This window comes from Orbicella faveolata, unplaced genomic scaffold, assembly GCF_042242905.1.
Source record: "Orbicella faveolata isolate gen_17 unplaced genomic scaffold, um_ofav_v1 contig_15, whole genome shotgun sequence".
NCBI classification, from domain to species: domain Eukaryota; kingdom Metazoa; phylum Cnidaria; class Anthozoa; order Scleractinia; family Merulinidae; genus Orbicella; species Orbicella faveolata.
This window is the reverse complement of record NW_028301542.1, coordinates 7142803-7160518: the sequence shown is the minus strand read 5'-3', so window position 1 is coordinate 7160518 and position 17716 is coordinate 7142803. Positions and strand designations below refer to the sequence as shown.

Genomic DNA, 17716 nt, shown 5'->3' with positions numbered 1-17716 from the left:
ATAGGATTTCATGATCAACCGTGTCAAACGCCTTTTTCAGATCCATAAACACTCCAGTAGAAAACATCCCTTTGTCCATGTTGTTTTGGATCCTATTTACTATATCAATTAATGCATGCTGTGTGGAGTGTTTCTCTCTGAAACCTTACTGTGACTCATAAAACAGACCATTTATCTCAAAGAACGATTTTAAACGCTTGCACATTAGTCTTTCAAGGATTCTGTTAAATGTAAAGAGCAGCGATATAGGACGATAATGATTGGGGTCGGTATCCTCACCACTTTTCAAGACAGGGACCACTTTAGCTAGCTTTAACATCCGCTCCATTGTTGTATGCGATGAAATAACTAGCATGAAGATCAATTCATAAGGTTGAATGCTTTCAGTTCAACAAAATGGGACTATTTAGCAATATTTTCTAACTTGTATTATCGTTTGTCTCACGATGTAATCACTTGAGATGTAGATCGCGACGTTTCGACTGCTTACTGCTAGTCTTCTTCAGGCGATAAGGTCGACTGATTCCACGGTATCATTTATATCACAAAGGTCGGCTGTGATTGGTGCATTTCGATCCTCCTATTGTTCCATCGTTCCGGCGAGTAGCTGTTCCCTCAGTGGTCCGCTGTTGTACCGTTCTCCTGTTGTTGTGTTTCTTGATCGTGGGTATCCATGCTTCAGGAATTTCAATTCCACTATTCCTGTTGATGTTGTTAGGGTGAAGTCTTATGTGAATAGCTTCCTTGACCCTACGTGTGTACCAGTGAGGATCTCGATCAATAAACTTGACCTCATTCCAGATAGGATTGTGGCCGGTCTCGTGGGTGTGTTCAGAAACGGTGGAGGTCTGGGTACGGGCGAGTCGTATATCCCTGTCGTGTTCTTTGATCCTCTCCTGCATAGATCTCCCTGTTTCCCCGATGTAGACTTTGCCGCACTCACAGGGAATACTGTAGACAACACCATCTTGTTTAGCCGGGTTGACGGTGTCCTTTGGTCGCAGTAAGTGTGACCGAAGTGTCGTGTCGGACTTAAAGACGGTGCGAATGCCTTGTTGTTCCAGGCAGCGGTGGAGAGACTCCGAAACTCCTTGGACATAAGGTAAAACGGCGATGGATTTAAATTCAGCGACAGGCTCTCTTCTTGGGGTTGTTCGTGCCTTTGTGATCTTCTGTACAAAAGAGGAGGGATATCCGTTAGAAACAAGTACAGATGACAGATGTTTCTTCTCTCCAGCGATTACTGATGGTTTGGTGACGAGACGTTTAGCCCGGTCGTACAGACACTTCACAATACCGCGCTTTACTGACTGAGGGTGGTGTGAATCATACGCTAGGTACTGATCAGTATGTGTTGGTTTCCTGTAGACACTGGTGGTAGGGCGGCCACCAGGTTCTCTGTAAACTGACGTGTCGAGAAAGGCGATCTTGTTGTTGTTCTCGATCTCCATGGTGAAACGGATTGATGGTTGTTGACTGTTCAGGTGTTGCAGGAAGACGTCAACTCTATCCCGATCCAGGATGGTGAAAGTATCATCTACGTAGCGTTTCCAGATCTTAGGCTTGTAAGGTGCGGACTCTATTGCTTGTTCTTCAAATATCTCCATGTAGAGATTAGCAGTAACCGCGGATACAGGGCTCCCCATGGCTGTGCCGTCTCGTTGTTCGTAAATCGATCCGTTGTACTGGAAGTACGTAGATCTTAATACGAAACTCAAGAGGTCCGCGATTTGAACTGGTGTAAGTGTCGTGCGGTCAGCCAGGCCTGCGTCGTTCTCCATTTTTTGTAGCGCGGCTTGTACGGCGCCCTCGATCGGTACGTTGGTGAACAGTGACTCTACGTCGAAAGACACCATGATCTCGTGGCAGATACGAAGAAAGAAGCCGAATCAACAGCACAGAGCATAACATCTGCTCTTTCTGCGGATGACGCTGCAGAGGTACTCGACAAGGTTGAATCCACTACCCAGCGAGTCTTTAATACCACCAAAGACCGTCAACAGCGCAAGTTTGAGAAACTTTTGCGAGAGAAACAGTCTTCTGTTTCTCCTACAACTTTTGTTGACAAAACAAAGTGGGTTATCAACTTGTCATCCAGGACCCTTAACGAAGCTGAGGTGTCCTTACTGAAGAAAGGTCTAAATTTCGCCGTGACTCCTACGAGCGTCCCAGCCACCGAGATCATCGCCAAGATTGAGTCAGCAGTCAGGCCACTAGATGCGGAGCGAGCAGACACAGTCAGGAGATCCGTCAACACCATCCTTCAACAGGCACAATCACCCACGCCCAACATCACGAAGGAACAGCAGGAGGCTCTTAAAAGCTTAAAAGAGGACAACTCCATCATGGTCCCTCCGGCCGACAAAGGACGCGCCAGCGTAATCCTGGACGCTGACACATACCACGCAAAAATGTCAGCGCTAATTGATTCCGGACCGTACCAGCTGCTCAACAAAGATCCGACAGGCCGCTTGACCCGGAAGCTATCTGAGAAGCTGCTAACCCTGAAACGGAGTGGACACATATCAGAGACGGTTTATAATAAGATCAGACCCCGACACAAACAACCACCTAGGATCTATGGTTTGCCGAAGATCCACAAGGCCGACACACCGCTTAGGCCAATTGTGTCGTGTGTCGACACCTTTGCATACGACCTGTCTGCTTTCTTGGCTAACGTATTATCTCCTCTTGCAGGTAACTCGAACTTCACAGTGAAGAACTCAACTGACTTCGCCTCCACCATCACCAGTGAAGAGATCCAGGACCACGAGATCATGGTGTCTTTCGACGTAGAGTCACTGTTCACCAACGTACCGATCGAGGGCGCCGTACAAGCCGCGCTACAAAAAATGGAGAACGACGCAGGCCTGGCTGACCGCACGACACTTACACCAGTTCAAATCGCGGACCTCTTGAGTTTCGTATTAAGATCTACGTACTTCCAGTACAACGGATCGATTTACGAACAACGAGACGGCACAGCCATGGGGAGCCCTGTATCCGCGGTTACTGCTAATCTCTACATGGAGATATTTGAAGAACAAGCAATAGAGTCCGCACCTTACAAGCCTAAGATCTGGAAACGCTACGTAGATGATACTTTCACCATCCTGGATCGGGATAGAGTTGACGTCTTCCTGCAACACCTGAACAGTCAACAACCATCAATCCGTTTCACCATGGAGATCGAGAACAACAACAAGATCGCCTTTCTCGACACGTCAGTTTACAGAGAACCTGGTGGCCGCCTTACCACCAGTGTCTACAGGAAACCAACACATACTGATCAGTACCTAGCGTATGATTCACACCACCCTCAGTCAGTAAAGCGCGGTATTGTGAAGTGTCTGTACGACCGGGCTAAACGTCTCGTCACCAAACCATCAGTAATCGCTGGAGAGAAGAAACATCTGTCATCTGTACTTGTTTCTAACGGATATCCCTCCTCTTTTGTACAGAAGATCACAAAGGCACGAACAACCCCAAGAAGAGAGCCTGTCGCTGAATTTAAATCCATCGCCGTTTTACCTTATGTCCAAGGAGTTTCGGAGTCTCTCCGCCGCTGCCTGGAACAACAAGGCATTCGCACCGTCTTTAAGTCCGACACGACACTTCGGTCACACTTAGTGCGACCAAAGGACACCGTCAACCCAGCTAAACAAGATGGTGTTGTCTACAGTATTCCCTGTGAGTGCGGCAAAGTCTACATCGGGGAAACAGGGAGATCTATGCAGGAGAGGATCAAAGAACACGACAGGGATATACGACTCGCCCGTACCCAGACCTCCACCGTTTCTGAACACACCCACGAGACCGGCCACAATCCTATCTGGAATGAGGTCAAGTTTATTGATCGAGATCCTCACTGGTACACACGTAGGGTCAAGGAAGCTATTCACATAAGACTTCACCCTAACAACATCAACAGGAATAGTGGAATTGAAATTCCGGAAGCATGGATACCTACGATCAAGAAACACAACAACAGGAGAACGGTACAACAGCGGACCACTGAGGGAACAGCTACTCGCCGGAACGATGGAACAATAGGAGGATCGAAATGCACCAATCACAGCCGACCTTTGTGATATAAATGATACCGTGGAATCAGTCGACCTTATCGCCTGAAGAAGACTAGCAGTAAGTAGTCGAAACGTCGCGATCTACATCTCAAGTGACTACATCGTGAGACAAACGATAATACACTTTATTAATGCATCTACCACGATGACTAACAACAACCTTTTCCTCGCCATTTTCTAACTTATACTATTTTTCACATAGATTTAGCTCTCCAGGCGAATTGTGGCGAATCACACAAACTCGAATTAATAGAAAAATTCGATTATATCTGAGAAGAAAAAGCGAAATATTTTAAATTTCTCATGTTCATTTTTTTTCCCTCTTCTTGTTGAAATTTGGATCATTAATGATGGAAGTGACCTATGAAAACAAAATGGGGGATCAGCGATCATTTAAAGTGCATTTGACATGAAAAATATTTTTCGCTTATTTGAAAGGCCTTTCAAAATACAGAAGAATGGTGCTTTTCTTTTTTAAATATCCTTTTTCGTTTTAGAGATATTGACGTTTTTCCATTATGCAAATTAGATCAGTGATGACGTCATATTGTTTCCAACTAAAAATGGTAAAATACTGAATAAACAATATCTCTAGGAATATTGAAGCAGTATTCTTGAAACTTAGCACCACAAATGCACATCACAAAAGAAACAAAATGACACCCTTAGTGGTGCTGCCATAACAACTCTTTCAGCTCCAGTCTCTGTCTGTCAAAAAAGCAAATATCCCCATTTGCAACCTCTAAAGTGAGACAAAGGGTTCTACTTGGAACAGACATAGTTGTTGTTGTTGTTGTTGTTGTTGATAGTTCCCATATTGTCTTAACTCCCATCATTAGATTGGGTAGGGTAGATGGTTCTTAGTTTAAGACAAAAACTGGGAATTTCAGTTTTTATTAAGACAGCACCAGCGGCAAAACTGTTGTCATGGCAACAGCACTAGGGGTGTCATTTTGTTTCTTTTGTGATGTACATTTGTGGTGCCAAGTTTGAAGAACACTGCTTCAATATTTCTAGAGATATTGTTTATTCAGTATTTTACCATTTTTAGTTGCAAACAATATGACGTCATCACTGATTGAAAAACACCATTCTTCTGTATTTTGAAAGGCCTTTCAAATAAGCAAAAATTATTTTTCATGTCATATGCGCTTTAAGAGAGTGGACTAAACGTGAACTCAACGAATCAGGAATCAAGCTCTTTCCTTGTTTATACTTCTTCCTTAGCGCGCGTGCTCAATGCTTGACTTGGCGTGACATTGCAACATGAGTTTAGAGCGTTCTTACGTTCGTACGTTCTGAACAAAATCCTACCCTTAGTTTAAGAATAGGTTTTAAACAAACAATATATAGGATGCTATTAGGGTTTGGGTTTGTGATTTAAGCCCCAGACCTGACACACCAAAGGCCAGATCTATAACGCACCCGTAGATTATTGTGTATCCCTTGTATTGTTAGTATACAAAAGGCTATTATTAAGAACGAAATGCGTCGATGTCGTCCTCAATGATATCTCAATCAATAAATTAAGAAATCAGGAAAAACAATTCTTGTCCCTTATGTTTTACCACAGAGTTGCAGAAGCTTAGAGACGAACGATGTAGTGTTCAATGGAATCCAATACGAAAAAGTAACTGTTGGGGACGATTCTTCGCTCGATATGACAAAGGACATATCTACTCTACTCCACAGTGGCGGTGTTACTATGAAGAGGCGCTGACCAGGGATCGCAGGCGATATGACACAACAAAACGATCATCTTGTTATCACACAACACACAGCGAGTTGGAAAGTCTCACAAATGAAGGTAAATTTGGAAATAAACGAGATGGTGTTGTTCATTTCGGTAATTCTTTGATCCAATCTATGGCAAATTCAATTTAGTAGCTCTGATATCTTCTGTGTCCATATTGATCGACACGTTGTTATTTACTGTTAGGGCAGCGTCCACACTACGCCGGAGAAATTTGAATACGCAGCTTTATTTCTACGGTTAGGCCTACCGTCCACACTTATCCGTCACGAAAACGGAGGTTTTGGAAAACTCTCTTCAAACCACAGGAGTTTGAAAACGCCGGCTTCTCGTTTTCGTGTCGACGGAAAACATTTATAAAACAGAGCTTTTCGAAAACGATGGCTTCACGATAATCACGTGATTTCCCTGACCGAGTTTTCTTCGCACACAAATCCAAAATGGCCGGTGGTTGTTGCGATTTTAAATTCCTCCGGCGTAGTGTGGACGGAAAACATTTGAAGCGTTTTTAGAGTGAAACCTCCGTTTTCAAATTACACCGGCACAGTGTGAACGGGGCCTAAGGCATTTACAAACGTGTCTACGGCAGCGACGCAATGTTACAAAGCAGCCATATAAACGTACGTTAAAACAGATTTAAACCGCGTTCTTTCCAACTTGGCACAATAACTACAGAGAGTTTCACTCACGTGTGGCCAGCAACCATGCAAACTTGCTGGAACACTGAAAAGAAATCGTCTACCTAAGGAAGAGTCAACTTCCACTGGATCGGTTGGGAAACCAACATGGCCGCCGTTTCATTGTTTTGGGACACCAATATGGCTGCCATGACGTCATATGAAAACACAATTTATTGTTTGTTCCTTCTTGTAATAATACCAGTTTCAAATTAAAACGGGTTTCATGGACTAAAAACTAAAAGGAGCTAAACGTTTACATCATTTCGTCCACTTATACCTTAGACAGAAATTGTCAACCTCTTGGAATGGGGAGCGGCGCCATACTTGACTCGCAGATTACAGCTTCTTCTGAATACTCTTCTCCTCTCGCACCTCGTGGAGCGCGGCTGAATTCTCAAGTTTATGCGGGTTCCTGGTCGGCACTTGTTCTTGATGTTAACCAGTGGTTGCAGGTTGATTTCTTACAAAACGTTACGTTGTCTAAAGTGGCGACTCAGGGAAGACACGGCTATCCCCAGTGGGTGCTAAGTTACTTGCTGTCTTACAGTATGGATGGAAGCGCTTTTGAAACTTACAAGCAGTGTGGTGGAGATAAGGTGAGCTAACACATACATGGTTGAAAAATTGTATGGCCTGGGGACGAGATTAGTCGTGCAAACGCTTGGAAGACTATTTGGGGACCGGAAGAACGTCGTGAGTTGGTGTGTGATTTTGTTTTTGTCTTATGTTTGCGAAAATAAGAATGAAAATCCTTCGTAAGGAATGTTGAACGTTTGGCTCGCAGCGACAATTTAATGTAAAATAGAAAATTGCCTGCATTCGTCCCAACCACATGTTCTCTAACTGGTCCGTTATCTTTTACGACTAAGGATGACCAATCCTAATATCACCACAGCATCCATTGTTCACTTCCGCGTTTACTCCATAACTATGCTTCAAAGCGAGATTAAGCAACGGTAAGGTCAAGCGAAGGAACTTCACGCAAGATTTCATAGCCAGACCAAGTTTTAAACGGTGGTACAAAACGAATTTGCTTAATGAGACAATCTAATGTTATTGACATTTTGTGGCTAGGAAATATGTAAAATAGGTGCAGACACGTTTACGGAAGTGAAAACTTTGTGGAGTTGCATTTGTCCTAAGTTTTGGTAGAGCGAACAAATTTTGTCAGCCCAGGATGGGCCATAAAAGACAAGAAAATAATTTTCCTCGTATTGTTGCTTTCATGCCTCCCCCCTCCCCCCTCCCTCCAATACTTCCGTAAATTTCGAATACGTGTGTATCGCGAAGGATCTTAGACTTTGACCCTATTTAAGGATGAATCAAATAAAAATTGATACCCTAATTAAGCCCCAAAACCCGAGCAATGACACCCTATTCCAGGGAAAACAAAAATTGAGAATAGCGTGAACGGTTCAACTTTATTTCGTTTCTGTAACATTGGGAATTTATGAATACAGTCAAACCTCCGGTTGCGACCACCTCTCGTAAGCGACCACCTCTCCTCAGCGACCAGTTTTCCAAAATACGAAAAGTTTCCAAGTCGAATCATTATATTTTGAACCTCTTGTTAGCGACCACCTCTCGTAAGCGACCTCCACGAGCTTTTCTCGAAATTGACTTTTCACATGACTAATAAAACATTTAAAATATGGGGTAAGTCTCTGCAGTTACCACATGCTAACGAGGCAAAATTTTGATCCAATATGGTGTAAGCTCTCGTAAGCGACCACCTCGACTTGACATTTTGGGTTGTCGCTTACGGGAGGTTCGACTGTAGTTTAGTTTTAACAAATCATATGTCTTCCATTTGACTGGGAATTTACGCACTGCAATTTTAGCTGATACCCTATCTAAGAATCACACCTGGAACACAATGCGAACAGGGAATAAAATGATACCCTATTCAAAGACCGAGAACCCCAAAGCCCTACACTATCCCGCGGAACATACCTATAGAACAAATATATGAGAGTAACCCCAGGGGTTTGCATGGCCCATCTCTCTGAAATAATACTTGCAGAATATCATATTATTTTACCTCCTCAGATTTTCAGTGCGAACTGGGATCAAGACACAATTGTTTACAACACAATAAATCCTGTAATTTTTGCGCGCTACATCCGGGTACTACCACAGACCTGGTCCGACCACATATCCATGAGAGTGGAGTTCTACGAATGCGACGGTGACAATTCTTAAATTCTACCAAGTTTTAACCTACTTGTAACTATTAAAATAGGTTTAGATCTGCTATATAGAGCGGTTTTAATTAACTGTCGAAAGTAACTTGGCAGTTATATTGGATTTGGTTTTAGTACGGTTTGAGATCGGCTGAGTGGTCTAATTGGTTTGTAGCTGGTTTGATTTTGGTCTTACGACACTCAATTGAAAACCACTCTGGAATCTCTCAATATCTAGATCCCAAATTGTAACGATATCAAATCTCTGCAGACCAGGAAATTCCTGACTGGTATTGACCCATGGTCCACTGGTAGCAGTGGCGTGCGTACATGTAGAAGTCTCCCAAGTTAGGTGGGGAGAGAAGTTCTACGAATAAAATGTCTCGCAACTAGTTCATACATCTTAAGTCACGACAAAAAACCCTGTAGCCCTAACACTCTAACCATTAAACAATTTTAGTAGTAGTAATTGATCCAGATATCTATTACAGTTGAACCCCGATATTTAGAACCTTCAAGGGAAAATAAAAACAGTTCGAAATAGCGGGACTTGGAAATTGTTTAACTTCGATAGTAAGTGCCTTTAATGGTCAATCCAGTGTCGACTACTGGAAATGGTTTTGAGTTTAAAATGATTGGCAATTCGAAAAATGTATTGCAATGTGACGCTACCATGTTCTATGATGAAAAATTGTCTATCCTTCCCGCAAAGGTTTTAGTTTCATCCCATATAAGACCTTCTAAGACCTTGACGTTTTTCAATAGCAAAACTCAATGACAGATCTTTCTGTAGCTTGTGAGCTGCTTCACCTTTGAGTCACTCGCGCGAGTGGCGAAGAGCAAAGCGATCCGGGGGGGGGGGGGGGGAGGAGTCTGATATTTCATACGATTTCACATAATATTAAAATTTATTCAAACCAAGATGAATCATAATTTAAACCAGTTATTTACGCGACAAATCCCAAGTCACCTGGTCCGAACGGAGCAACAACGTCCATAATGAAATTATTGATGGTTTAACTGGTCCTATTTTTTCACAACTTTTCTGTCTCCTCCCAATATAAATAAACCAAACTAGGCATTTGTAGGACTCTCAGTGGACCATCCCAGCCCACTACTTAGTAGCTTTCGTTCCGTTACACTGATCTATAGGTTATAGCTATGACGTATTCGAAGCGGAGGAGCTGATAAAAGATGCCAAGTATCTATGGACGTTTGACGACAAGGTCGATATCAAAGATCAACAAGGAACGACTTGGGCTCAACAAAGTAGTTTCTTGCAGACAACTGGAGGCATGCGAGGCCAAGCGGTGAAGACTCAAGGAGGATCTGGTCCCATTCTTCTAGCTCACGACACAAGCTATTATTTATCAAGACCCTCACATCACGCTGCTGTCACTGTCAGTCTGTGGCTCCTCTATCAGAGCACTGGTGTTAGTCAGACGTTCCTGGCTGCTGGGGATCAAGAGAACTCAGACAGAGGCATTCATCTTCACCAGGAGGACGGAAGTAGGGAAGAGCTGACTTTCAGTACAAGGGTTGATACAAAGATGTGTTTAGTTAAGTTTGGAGTTCCTCAACGGATTTGGACACACTTAATATTTACATGGTCAGCTATTAATCATGTTCTGACTTCGATCACTGCCTATCGTGATGGAAACATCATAACAGATATGACACGTTTTTGCACCGACGGTTCCTATCCTAACTTAAAGAGTAACGTCATCACGTTAGGCTCTTCAACTTTACCGACAGCTTCCATCGATGACGTCATGGTTTTAGGAGTATCTCTTTCTACGTCTCAGGTGGACAAATTGTTTAGATACTACAAAGGTAAGCATGGCCTTTCCTGTATTTGAAGGTTGTTTATAGGCTTAAACTTATCCGCACCATGTTGGAAAATTGGGCTGGGACACTCCACGGTATAGACCCAAACAGGACAAGAGTCCCTCCCTCTGAGCTATGAACGCTCTGACTAACTTAAAGACACCAATCTCCGTTTTGTACGCTTACTCTATTCCGCTGCGAATATTGTAAACTCTCTTTTTAGCTAAAACTGCGCCTCGTGTCCCCTCTGGCACGCGGATCCTTGCTTCCAGAAGAGCGCCCATCTTGGCCGTGGTGTCGCCGAGTTGCTATAACTTGCTTCTAGCATTAATCTTTCTTACACATAGATGAAGGTTGTTTGCTCTTAAAAATTTCCCACATACTATTAAAATAGTTATAAAACTCCGTCAACACTTACGCACAACCCCGCGAATGAGGAATATAAAATATTACTCTTCAGAAAATAAACCCAATGGCCAGGAAGTCCTTTTTAAACGTGCATGACAGATATATATCGTAAAATTAAGGTGGCTTGCAATACTTGGAAAGGTGTTAAAGAAGATTGATGTGACCGGCCTCTTGCAAAACGTAAAGTATAGTGAGATTAACCTTTTCTGCTATTAAGCTGTACTAATGAAATTGTTTGTTGAACGATAAAACAGTTATCCTGCACAAACTTGTGGAAATCTTCTTTTTTGGGGTTCGACCTAGGGCCTCATTAGCCAGAAAGCAGCAGACACTATATTTTTAATGGTTATCCCGCAAGAGGGAGATAAAGAGATTGTTTTTCTTTCTTTCGTCTTTCAGGCGATGCTAACCTTCAAGTCAACGTTAGTGTAGAATTGACTGGTGAAACATTTCACACAGAGTTGACGGTAATAGGTTCGGAATTGTTTACGAACAAGTCGCATTGGATTGAGGCTCAGGTGCGTACATGTGTTAGTCACCTGCTTCCAATAAAAAGACTGACAAAAACTACAAAATGATTTCATGAAGACGAAACTTATTGACGTATAATGCAAGAACAAGTTCAGTCAACCCAACAAAAATGCAAACAAAACTAATTGTATGGCTACTGTTCGCAGTCAGGTGAAAAAAAAACAACAACAACAACAACAACAACAACAATTTTACAAGATCTCTGCTGAAAGTCAGTATACGCAGTTAATTCTTAGACCGGAATGACACCTGGGATCTCTTGAGAACTAGAAAAAATTCTTGGGAATTTTCTAGGTAGCTCACCTTTGAGGTCGCTCTTGTGTTCCCATAGACTTCACAGAAATTTTTGGTTTTGGTTCCATTATCACTTTATTTCTTAAAATGTATATTTTACAAATCTCGATTTGTGCATGTCAATTTTGACAGACATCAAGACAATATTCCTCAGGAAATCCCTGGAATTATCGAAATCTGCTTTAACTAAAAGAAGCAAAATAGTTCTCTATTTTTACGAGGCCCGTGAGAAGAACGACTTGAAATTTGAGGTCCACAATTAATCAAAAGATTGTTTCAGCTATTTGCCCATTAGATAAACAAATACTCATTAACAAAGAAGGACGGTTATAAATGTATAAGTGAATGTACCTTATGTGTGCTTCTGAATTTGGATCATGCACTGCGCTTAATCCAGACACGATGAGCATCCTTTCGATTCAGGAAGGTTCTCTACCCCTTTGCATTCGCTCCTAAAGTGTGAGACAAAATTATTTACTTCAAGAAGTTATTACTGAACAGACTCACCGCAACATGGAATCTACTTGTTTTATATGATAAAGGAACAAAAAACAATGTTAATGACATCAGCAATAGATCATAAGTAAGAAAAAATCACAATGAATGATTATTGAATGATTATATATGGATAGAGAATTCTTTGCTGATGAGTACTGACAAGTATTATTATTCTTTAGGTCAGAAGCCTTTACCAAGAAAATACTTCATTACAAGTGGAAAACTTTCTTTTCTGGTAAGACTTCGTATTTCCACAATAGTCACTCCAACAAATTGTTTCCTAAATTATGTTTATTCTTTTTTTTACTAACAAATAAGATAAGTCTGTCCCTAGTGCAGACATGGCTACTGTATGAGACAAAAAATGGGAAATATTTGTGCTATATACGATCCTGTCTGTCTGTTAACAGCGTGCAAAGAAAGTTGTGTCCGATAGCCCGGGTCTAGTGGATTCTATTCCTTACTTGTCCGATGGATAAGTGAAGCTTTTTGAGGAAATTCAAATTACAGAAGAATTGTAAGAGATGAAATTATCGCATTAGGTTCATTTTAACTTAATAGCTCATAGAAGTAATATTTTTGGGGGGGAGGGTGGCTAGTGACAATGACTTTCGGGGTGATACATCTTCGACAATTGGCTTATTTTGCACCCTATACACCGACTCGTCTTAAATTATTGGCCAACGACAAAACGGGCCATAGTCTGAAGTGGATCTGAAAAGAATATTGAATATTGACTCAGGTCATCGAGAGGTGTTTTAACAATTGAGAATGTATCGAGAAAATTTGTTGCATAATTGTTTCAGGAACCTCACGAATGTAGCAGTGAACTTCACTGTGCGATTCAAAGAGACTGGGTACAAACAAATCGAACCACTTGAAAGAAGCATCGAGTCAAGAAGCATGCTGGGTAGTACCCCGATTAGACTGGTTGCCATGGAAGCTAATGACGGTTAGTTTCTTACTACAAAGTAGTCATATAACCTTTTTGGTTTGGTCATTCGAGAGCTTCAGCGGACAAGCTATCAGAAGATGCTTAGCCGAATTCAAAAATTGAAATACAGAATAACATTGAAACTTTCAGAACCAGGTATACAGTGGAATCCCGATTTTTCGAACCTCCAAGGGAAACGAAAGTTGGATAGTTCGAGAAATCGGGGGTAAGATTACAGTGTTCGACTGAAGAGGGGAAACGACTTTTAGTTCGAGTTATCGGGAGGTTTGAAAACATGAGGGTTCGAGAAATGGGTACTCCATTGTACAACTACTTTTAACAACATCAGCACTAAAACGAAACGATCACCCATTAAGGCAATGAACCAAAAATTAGTGCAAGAAGAAAAGTAAAAGTTATACTTATCTTACCAACAATACGAACGTTCAGAAGAGTCAAGTTTAAGATGTAGAGTGAGATTTATCAAATGAATCTGTACGGGAAAGAGGTCGCTGGAAAGAATGGATTGCTCGCATTTGGGTGACGACATAGCACAGAAATTTCTGTTAGAACACCTTTTGTTTTTGTTCTTTGTAATGTTTCTATTTCCACTCGCGTGTCTGATTGCTGGTTATCTTTTGAAACAGTCTACATTAAGCCGCTCCAGGTCTATACACACAACACAAGCTCTACATCGGTGGCAGTCTCATGGGATGAACCCGGAGACTTAACTCACGGAGTTTTCTGCGGGGTTGAGATTTTATATCGCTTGAACGATTCGTCACAGAAGTTCGGCGTCAGGGTTGCATCAAGGATACCAGGATATGAGCTAATAGACCTCATGAAGTATGCGGTGTACGCCATAAGCGTGAAGTCCTTCACCCTGGAGGGAGAAGGGAAGGAAAGTGACGAAGTTCTGGTTAGAACAGCAGAAGACAGTGAGTAACGGAAACGCGTTATCTTGTTCAAAAATCTTATATTCCGATTTGTTTTACGACAAAGTGCAGGTCGTAAAGCTGGAAAGTGAGAGTCTGAAGAAAACTACAAAGGAAAATATAAGCCCTGTACAATTTATGATCACGCTTCGCAAGACTACTACATATTGGTTTTTTGGACATGCTAAACAATTCTGCTGGAACTAGAGGCACTATCATTAGCCTATTCATGAATGAAGAACAGAACATGCAAAAAATGCAAACGAATAGTGTTGTATGCAAAAAGAACCACTCCTCATTCTTTCAAAGTCTATCATTCCACCCACCTATCACCTTTCACTCAAATTGCCTTAGTTTTAAAGGGGTATTGCGCTCAGGATGCTTGGCTACAAGTACGATTTACAGTCATAATTTTGTACACGCCTTTTATCACGTTACTTGTGCCCAATCTACCGCCGCCAATAGTTTTAGCGTGATAATGATCCTGGGTAAACAGGTTAGTTTGATGACGTAATCCTCGAGGACTATACTAACAAATACATTCTTTATAATTCGTACCGATTCATTTTTAGTTCCCACGTCTCCTCCATTAAATGTCAGCGGCTTTCTTAACGACACCAAAAAACTCACCGTCACTTGGCAACCACTTCCCTTGGAGCATCGCCTTGGAGTTATTCTAGGTTACCACATCATGTATGAGAAACAGAATAGTGGCAACCCTCAAGAAATGAACGTGAATGCCTTCAATTTATCAGCAGAACTACAAAACGTAAGGAGGGGAGGACTGTATGAAGTTAAAGTTGCTGCGTTTAACAGCGTAGGAGAAGGACCACCTAGTCCACTTATTGTGCTCAGATCACCAGATGGCGGTAAGTAAAATTTAATTAACAACATACATGCAGGGAAAACAACTGCTCGTGATTAATACAGAGTCAACAGCGCTTTGTGCCCCCATCCCATTCGTCTTTCTCTAGGCAACACAATAGAATGGTACAGCCACAAAATATTTCGTTGCACCAGACAGACTAGCCGTACATATCTAGATGGAGGTGTAGCGAACAAGAAATATCTGTCAGCAAAGTCAAAGCCGGTGATTGTGAAGAGTCTGATTGACTTTAAAGTAAAGAGCGCCACAGTGTTTTATGTTGGGAGAGGCCAGTTATTGAGCGAGAACATGAACGACGAAGGAAGGAGCACAAAGCGGGAGGAAACTTACCACTGCTCACGTCATCATCAACCGTGTTTTGATAGATCATTAAGGGGCTAACATTGTTTGCAAACCAAAAGAAAACTTACATCATTAAAGCAGCACAGATTTTTTTACTTAGTTAATAAGGAGACCTCAAGAGGTGTGTGTTTTTATCGAGGTCGTTCAGACGAGAACAATTTGTAAAACAAAACTATTGCGTAAGATCTCTGACACCATAGCACGCAGGCAACTTGAAAGTAAAACTAGTATGAAGTTAATATCTCGCGAATACGAAAACTTTATAATTAAACAAATTAAAAAAAAAGGTTTAATCGTGCTTTGTTCTATTATGTACTCCTGGAAATGACATGAGCACTAAAGAAGTAGGGAGGAATATTGACTTGCAGTTAGCAGTTCACTCTACTATTCTTTAATGCTATCATCACTTCACCTTGCGTAACAACAGAACAAAAAGAACAAGCATGTCAAGTCTAGTTTATTGTTCGCCAAGAAAACAGAATTTATAAACCCATTTCGGACTAAAACGACCTTTGAGGCGTTAAATCGTCATTCATTTTGAATATATGGGTTATTGACTAAGCGTATTTATGGACAGAGGTGGAGTCGAGGCCCATAAACAAGAAAAGAAAAAAACAAAAAAACAAAAAACAAAAAACAACAGGCCAGTATCGAGCTATCATGACCGAACAATTCTGTTAATAAGGGATTTATTGTATGGCTTTCGTGAAAATTTTTCTTGCGGGACACAGCGGGTAGTCTGCGAGTGGGCAAGATATCACAGCGCAGGATTTTGTTCATCCTGCCCGTTTATTGAGCTATTTTGCCTTTTTTTGTTTGAAGTAGGGTTAATGTGCCATCTATTAATACACATAATTCCTTTTAAATACGTCTTATTGCTTTCACAATTTGTTCATACTAGTTCCCAGTCTACCACCGCCAGTAGTAGTAGCCCATAGTACAAGCTACTCGAGTGTAATGGTCACGTGGGCAGCTATCCCAGAAAGCCATACCAATGGCATTCTTCAGGGTTATGTAACGATGCTCGATGACATCGACGAACGTTTTTATGGATGTGACCAAATAATAAAGATCGATGGGCTGGAAAAATCCAAAGCTTACAAAATTAAAGTTGCTGGTTACACCTCTAAAGGACTTGGGAACTTCAGCGATGAAGTAATAGCAATCACTAACATTGATGGTAGGTCATTGAGTGAGCGCAGCCAAGCTTTTATTTGTCGTCTACAAACGTATGAACAAATGGAATTTAAACTGTCAGCTTAATATTTACTATTAAAAGCGAGCAAAGGCGCACGTGCATCATAATCAAACGACGCACGTTCAAGGCATTAGCAAAGTTAACTTTTCTTCGCCAGATAAAATTATTTCCAACTGATTCATTCTTTTAGCTGTGTACCATTGACTTATGATGTACTTGGAAAGTTTACAGAGGACTCAAGATGTAACTCTTAAGTTTCTTTCGTGCTCTCCAAACTTTCTGCGTGCATCATAACTTAATGACACATGCTAATTAAAGCATGAACTAATGGCTTATTGAGTGTTCTAGCTGAATACACTATGTACGAATATATTCGCCGAATGAAAATGTCGTACATTCCATTTAACCCCTCTTCTCCTTGTGTACCGTACCTCCCAAAATCCCCTACACGACCCTGATCCATGGTATGTCTCAGTCGGTAATCTTGGGATATTTTCACAAATGTTCGGAAACGTTGCCATGACATAAAACGGTTTAAGTATACTAATTTCTTATCGCTTTGATTTTTTCATTCTTCACAGGTTGCCAGGCTCTTGGTATGGAAAACTACAACATTTCCAACTCACAAATTAGTGCATCTTCCAAGGCTGGGGCTGGGGACGTTCATGCCGCTAGCAACGGTCGATTAAATTTTGACCCAGACAATAGTTACATCGCGGGCTCCTGGAGCGCTGACGGCAGTGACTTTGATGAGCCCTTTGATCAGCCCTGGCTGCAGGTTGATTTCCTAGAAAAAATTACCGTAACCAAAGTAGCAACTCAAGGCAGACTATTAGATTCACTACGTTTCTTTCAGTGGGTGAAAACTTACTCGTTGAATTATAGTCAGGATGGTATTGATTTTGAAGCTTATGAACAGTTTGGAAATGTGAAGGTAATTTTACATAACTGTCATTGTTTGGTATAAGCAGTAATTCTTGAATCACATCCTCTTCGCTTGTGTTTTCAAAACGTTTATGTGCCAGTTCTTCGAAAGTGCTCGAAGCCAGTAATGCATCATTAGGCGCTAATTCGACCATGGGATGTCCAAGTTAGTGTTGTCTAATCACTCGTCAACCCAAGGATGAACAGAATCTTGCTTAGTTATTAACCTAGTTATTAA

The 17716-nt window shown here is 41.5% G+C and overlaps 1 protein-coding gene across 1 annotated transcript in view; it reads left to right on the top strand.

Moving 5' to 3' along the window:
- Positions 1-17716, top strand: part of LOC110055206 (uncharacterized) — a 66017-nt gene that overhangs the window by 32573 nt on the left and 15728 nt on the right. The window contains exons 27-37 of the mRNA XM_089288511.1: positions 5659-5892; positions 6801-7114; positions 8568-8706; positions 9854-10534; positions 11336-11454; positions 12439-12494; positions 13066-13211; positions 13841-14131; positions 14701-14997; positions 16258-16536; positions 17136-17488. Of these exons, the coding sequence (XP_089144637.1) occupies positions 5659-5892; positions 6801-7114; positions 8568-8706; positions 9854-10534; positions 11336-11454; positions 12439-12494; positions 13066-13211; positions 13841-14131; positions 14701-14997; positions 16258-16536; positions 17136-17488 (2909 nt within the window). The remainder of the gene's footprint in view (positions 1-5658; positions 5893-6800; positions 7115-8567; positions 8707-9853; positions 10535-11335; positions 11455-12438; positions 12495-13065; positions 13212-13840; positions 14132-14700; positions 14998-16257; positions 16537-17135; positions 17489-17716) is intronic.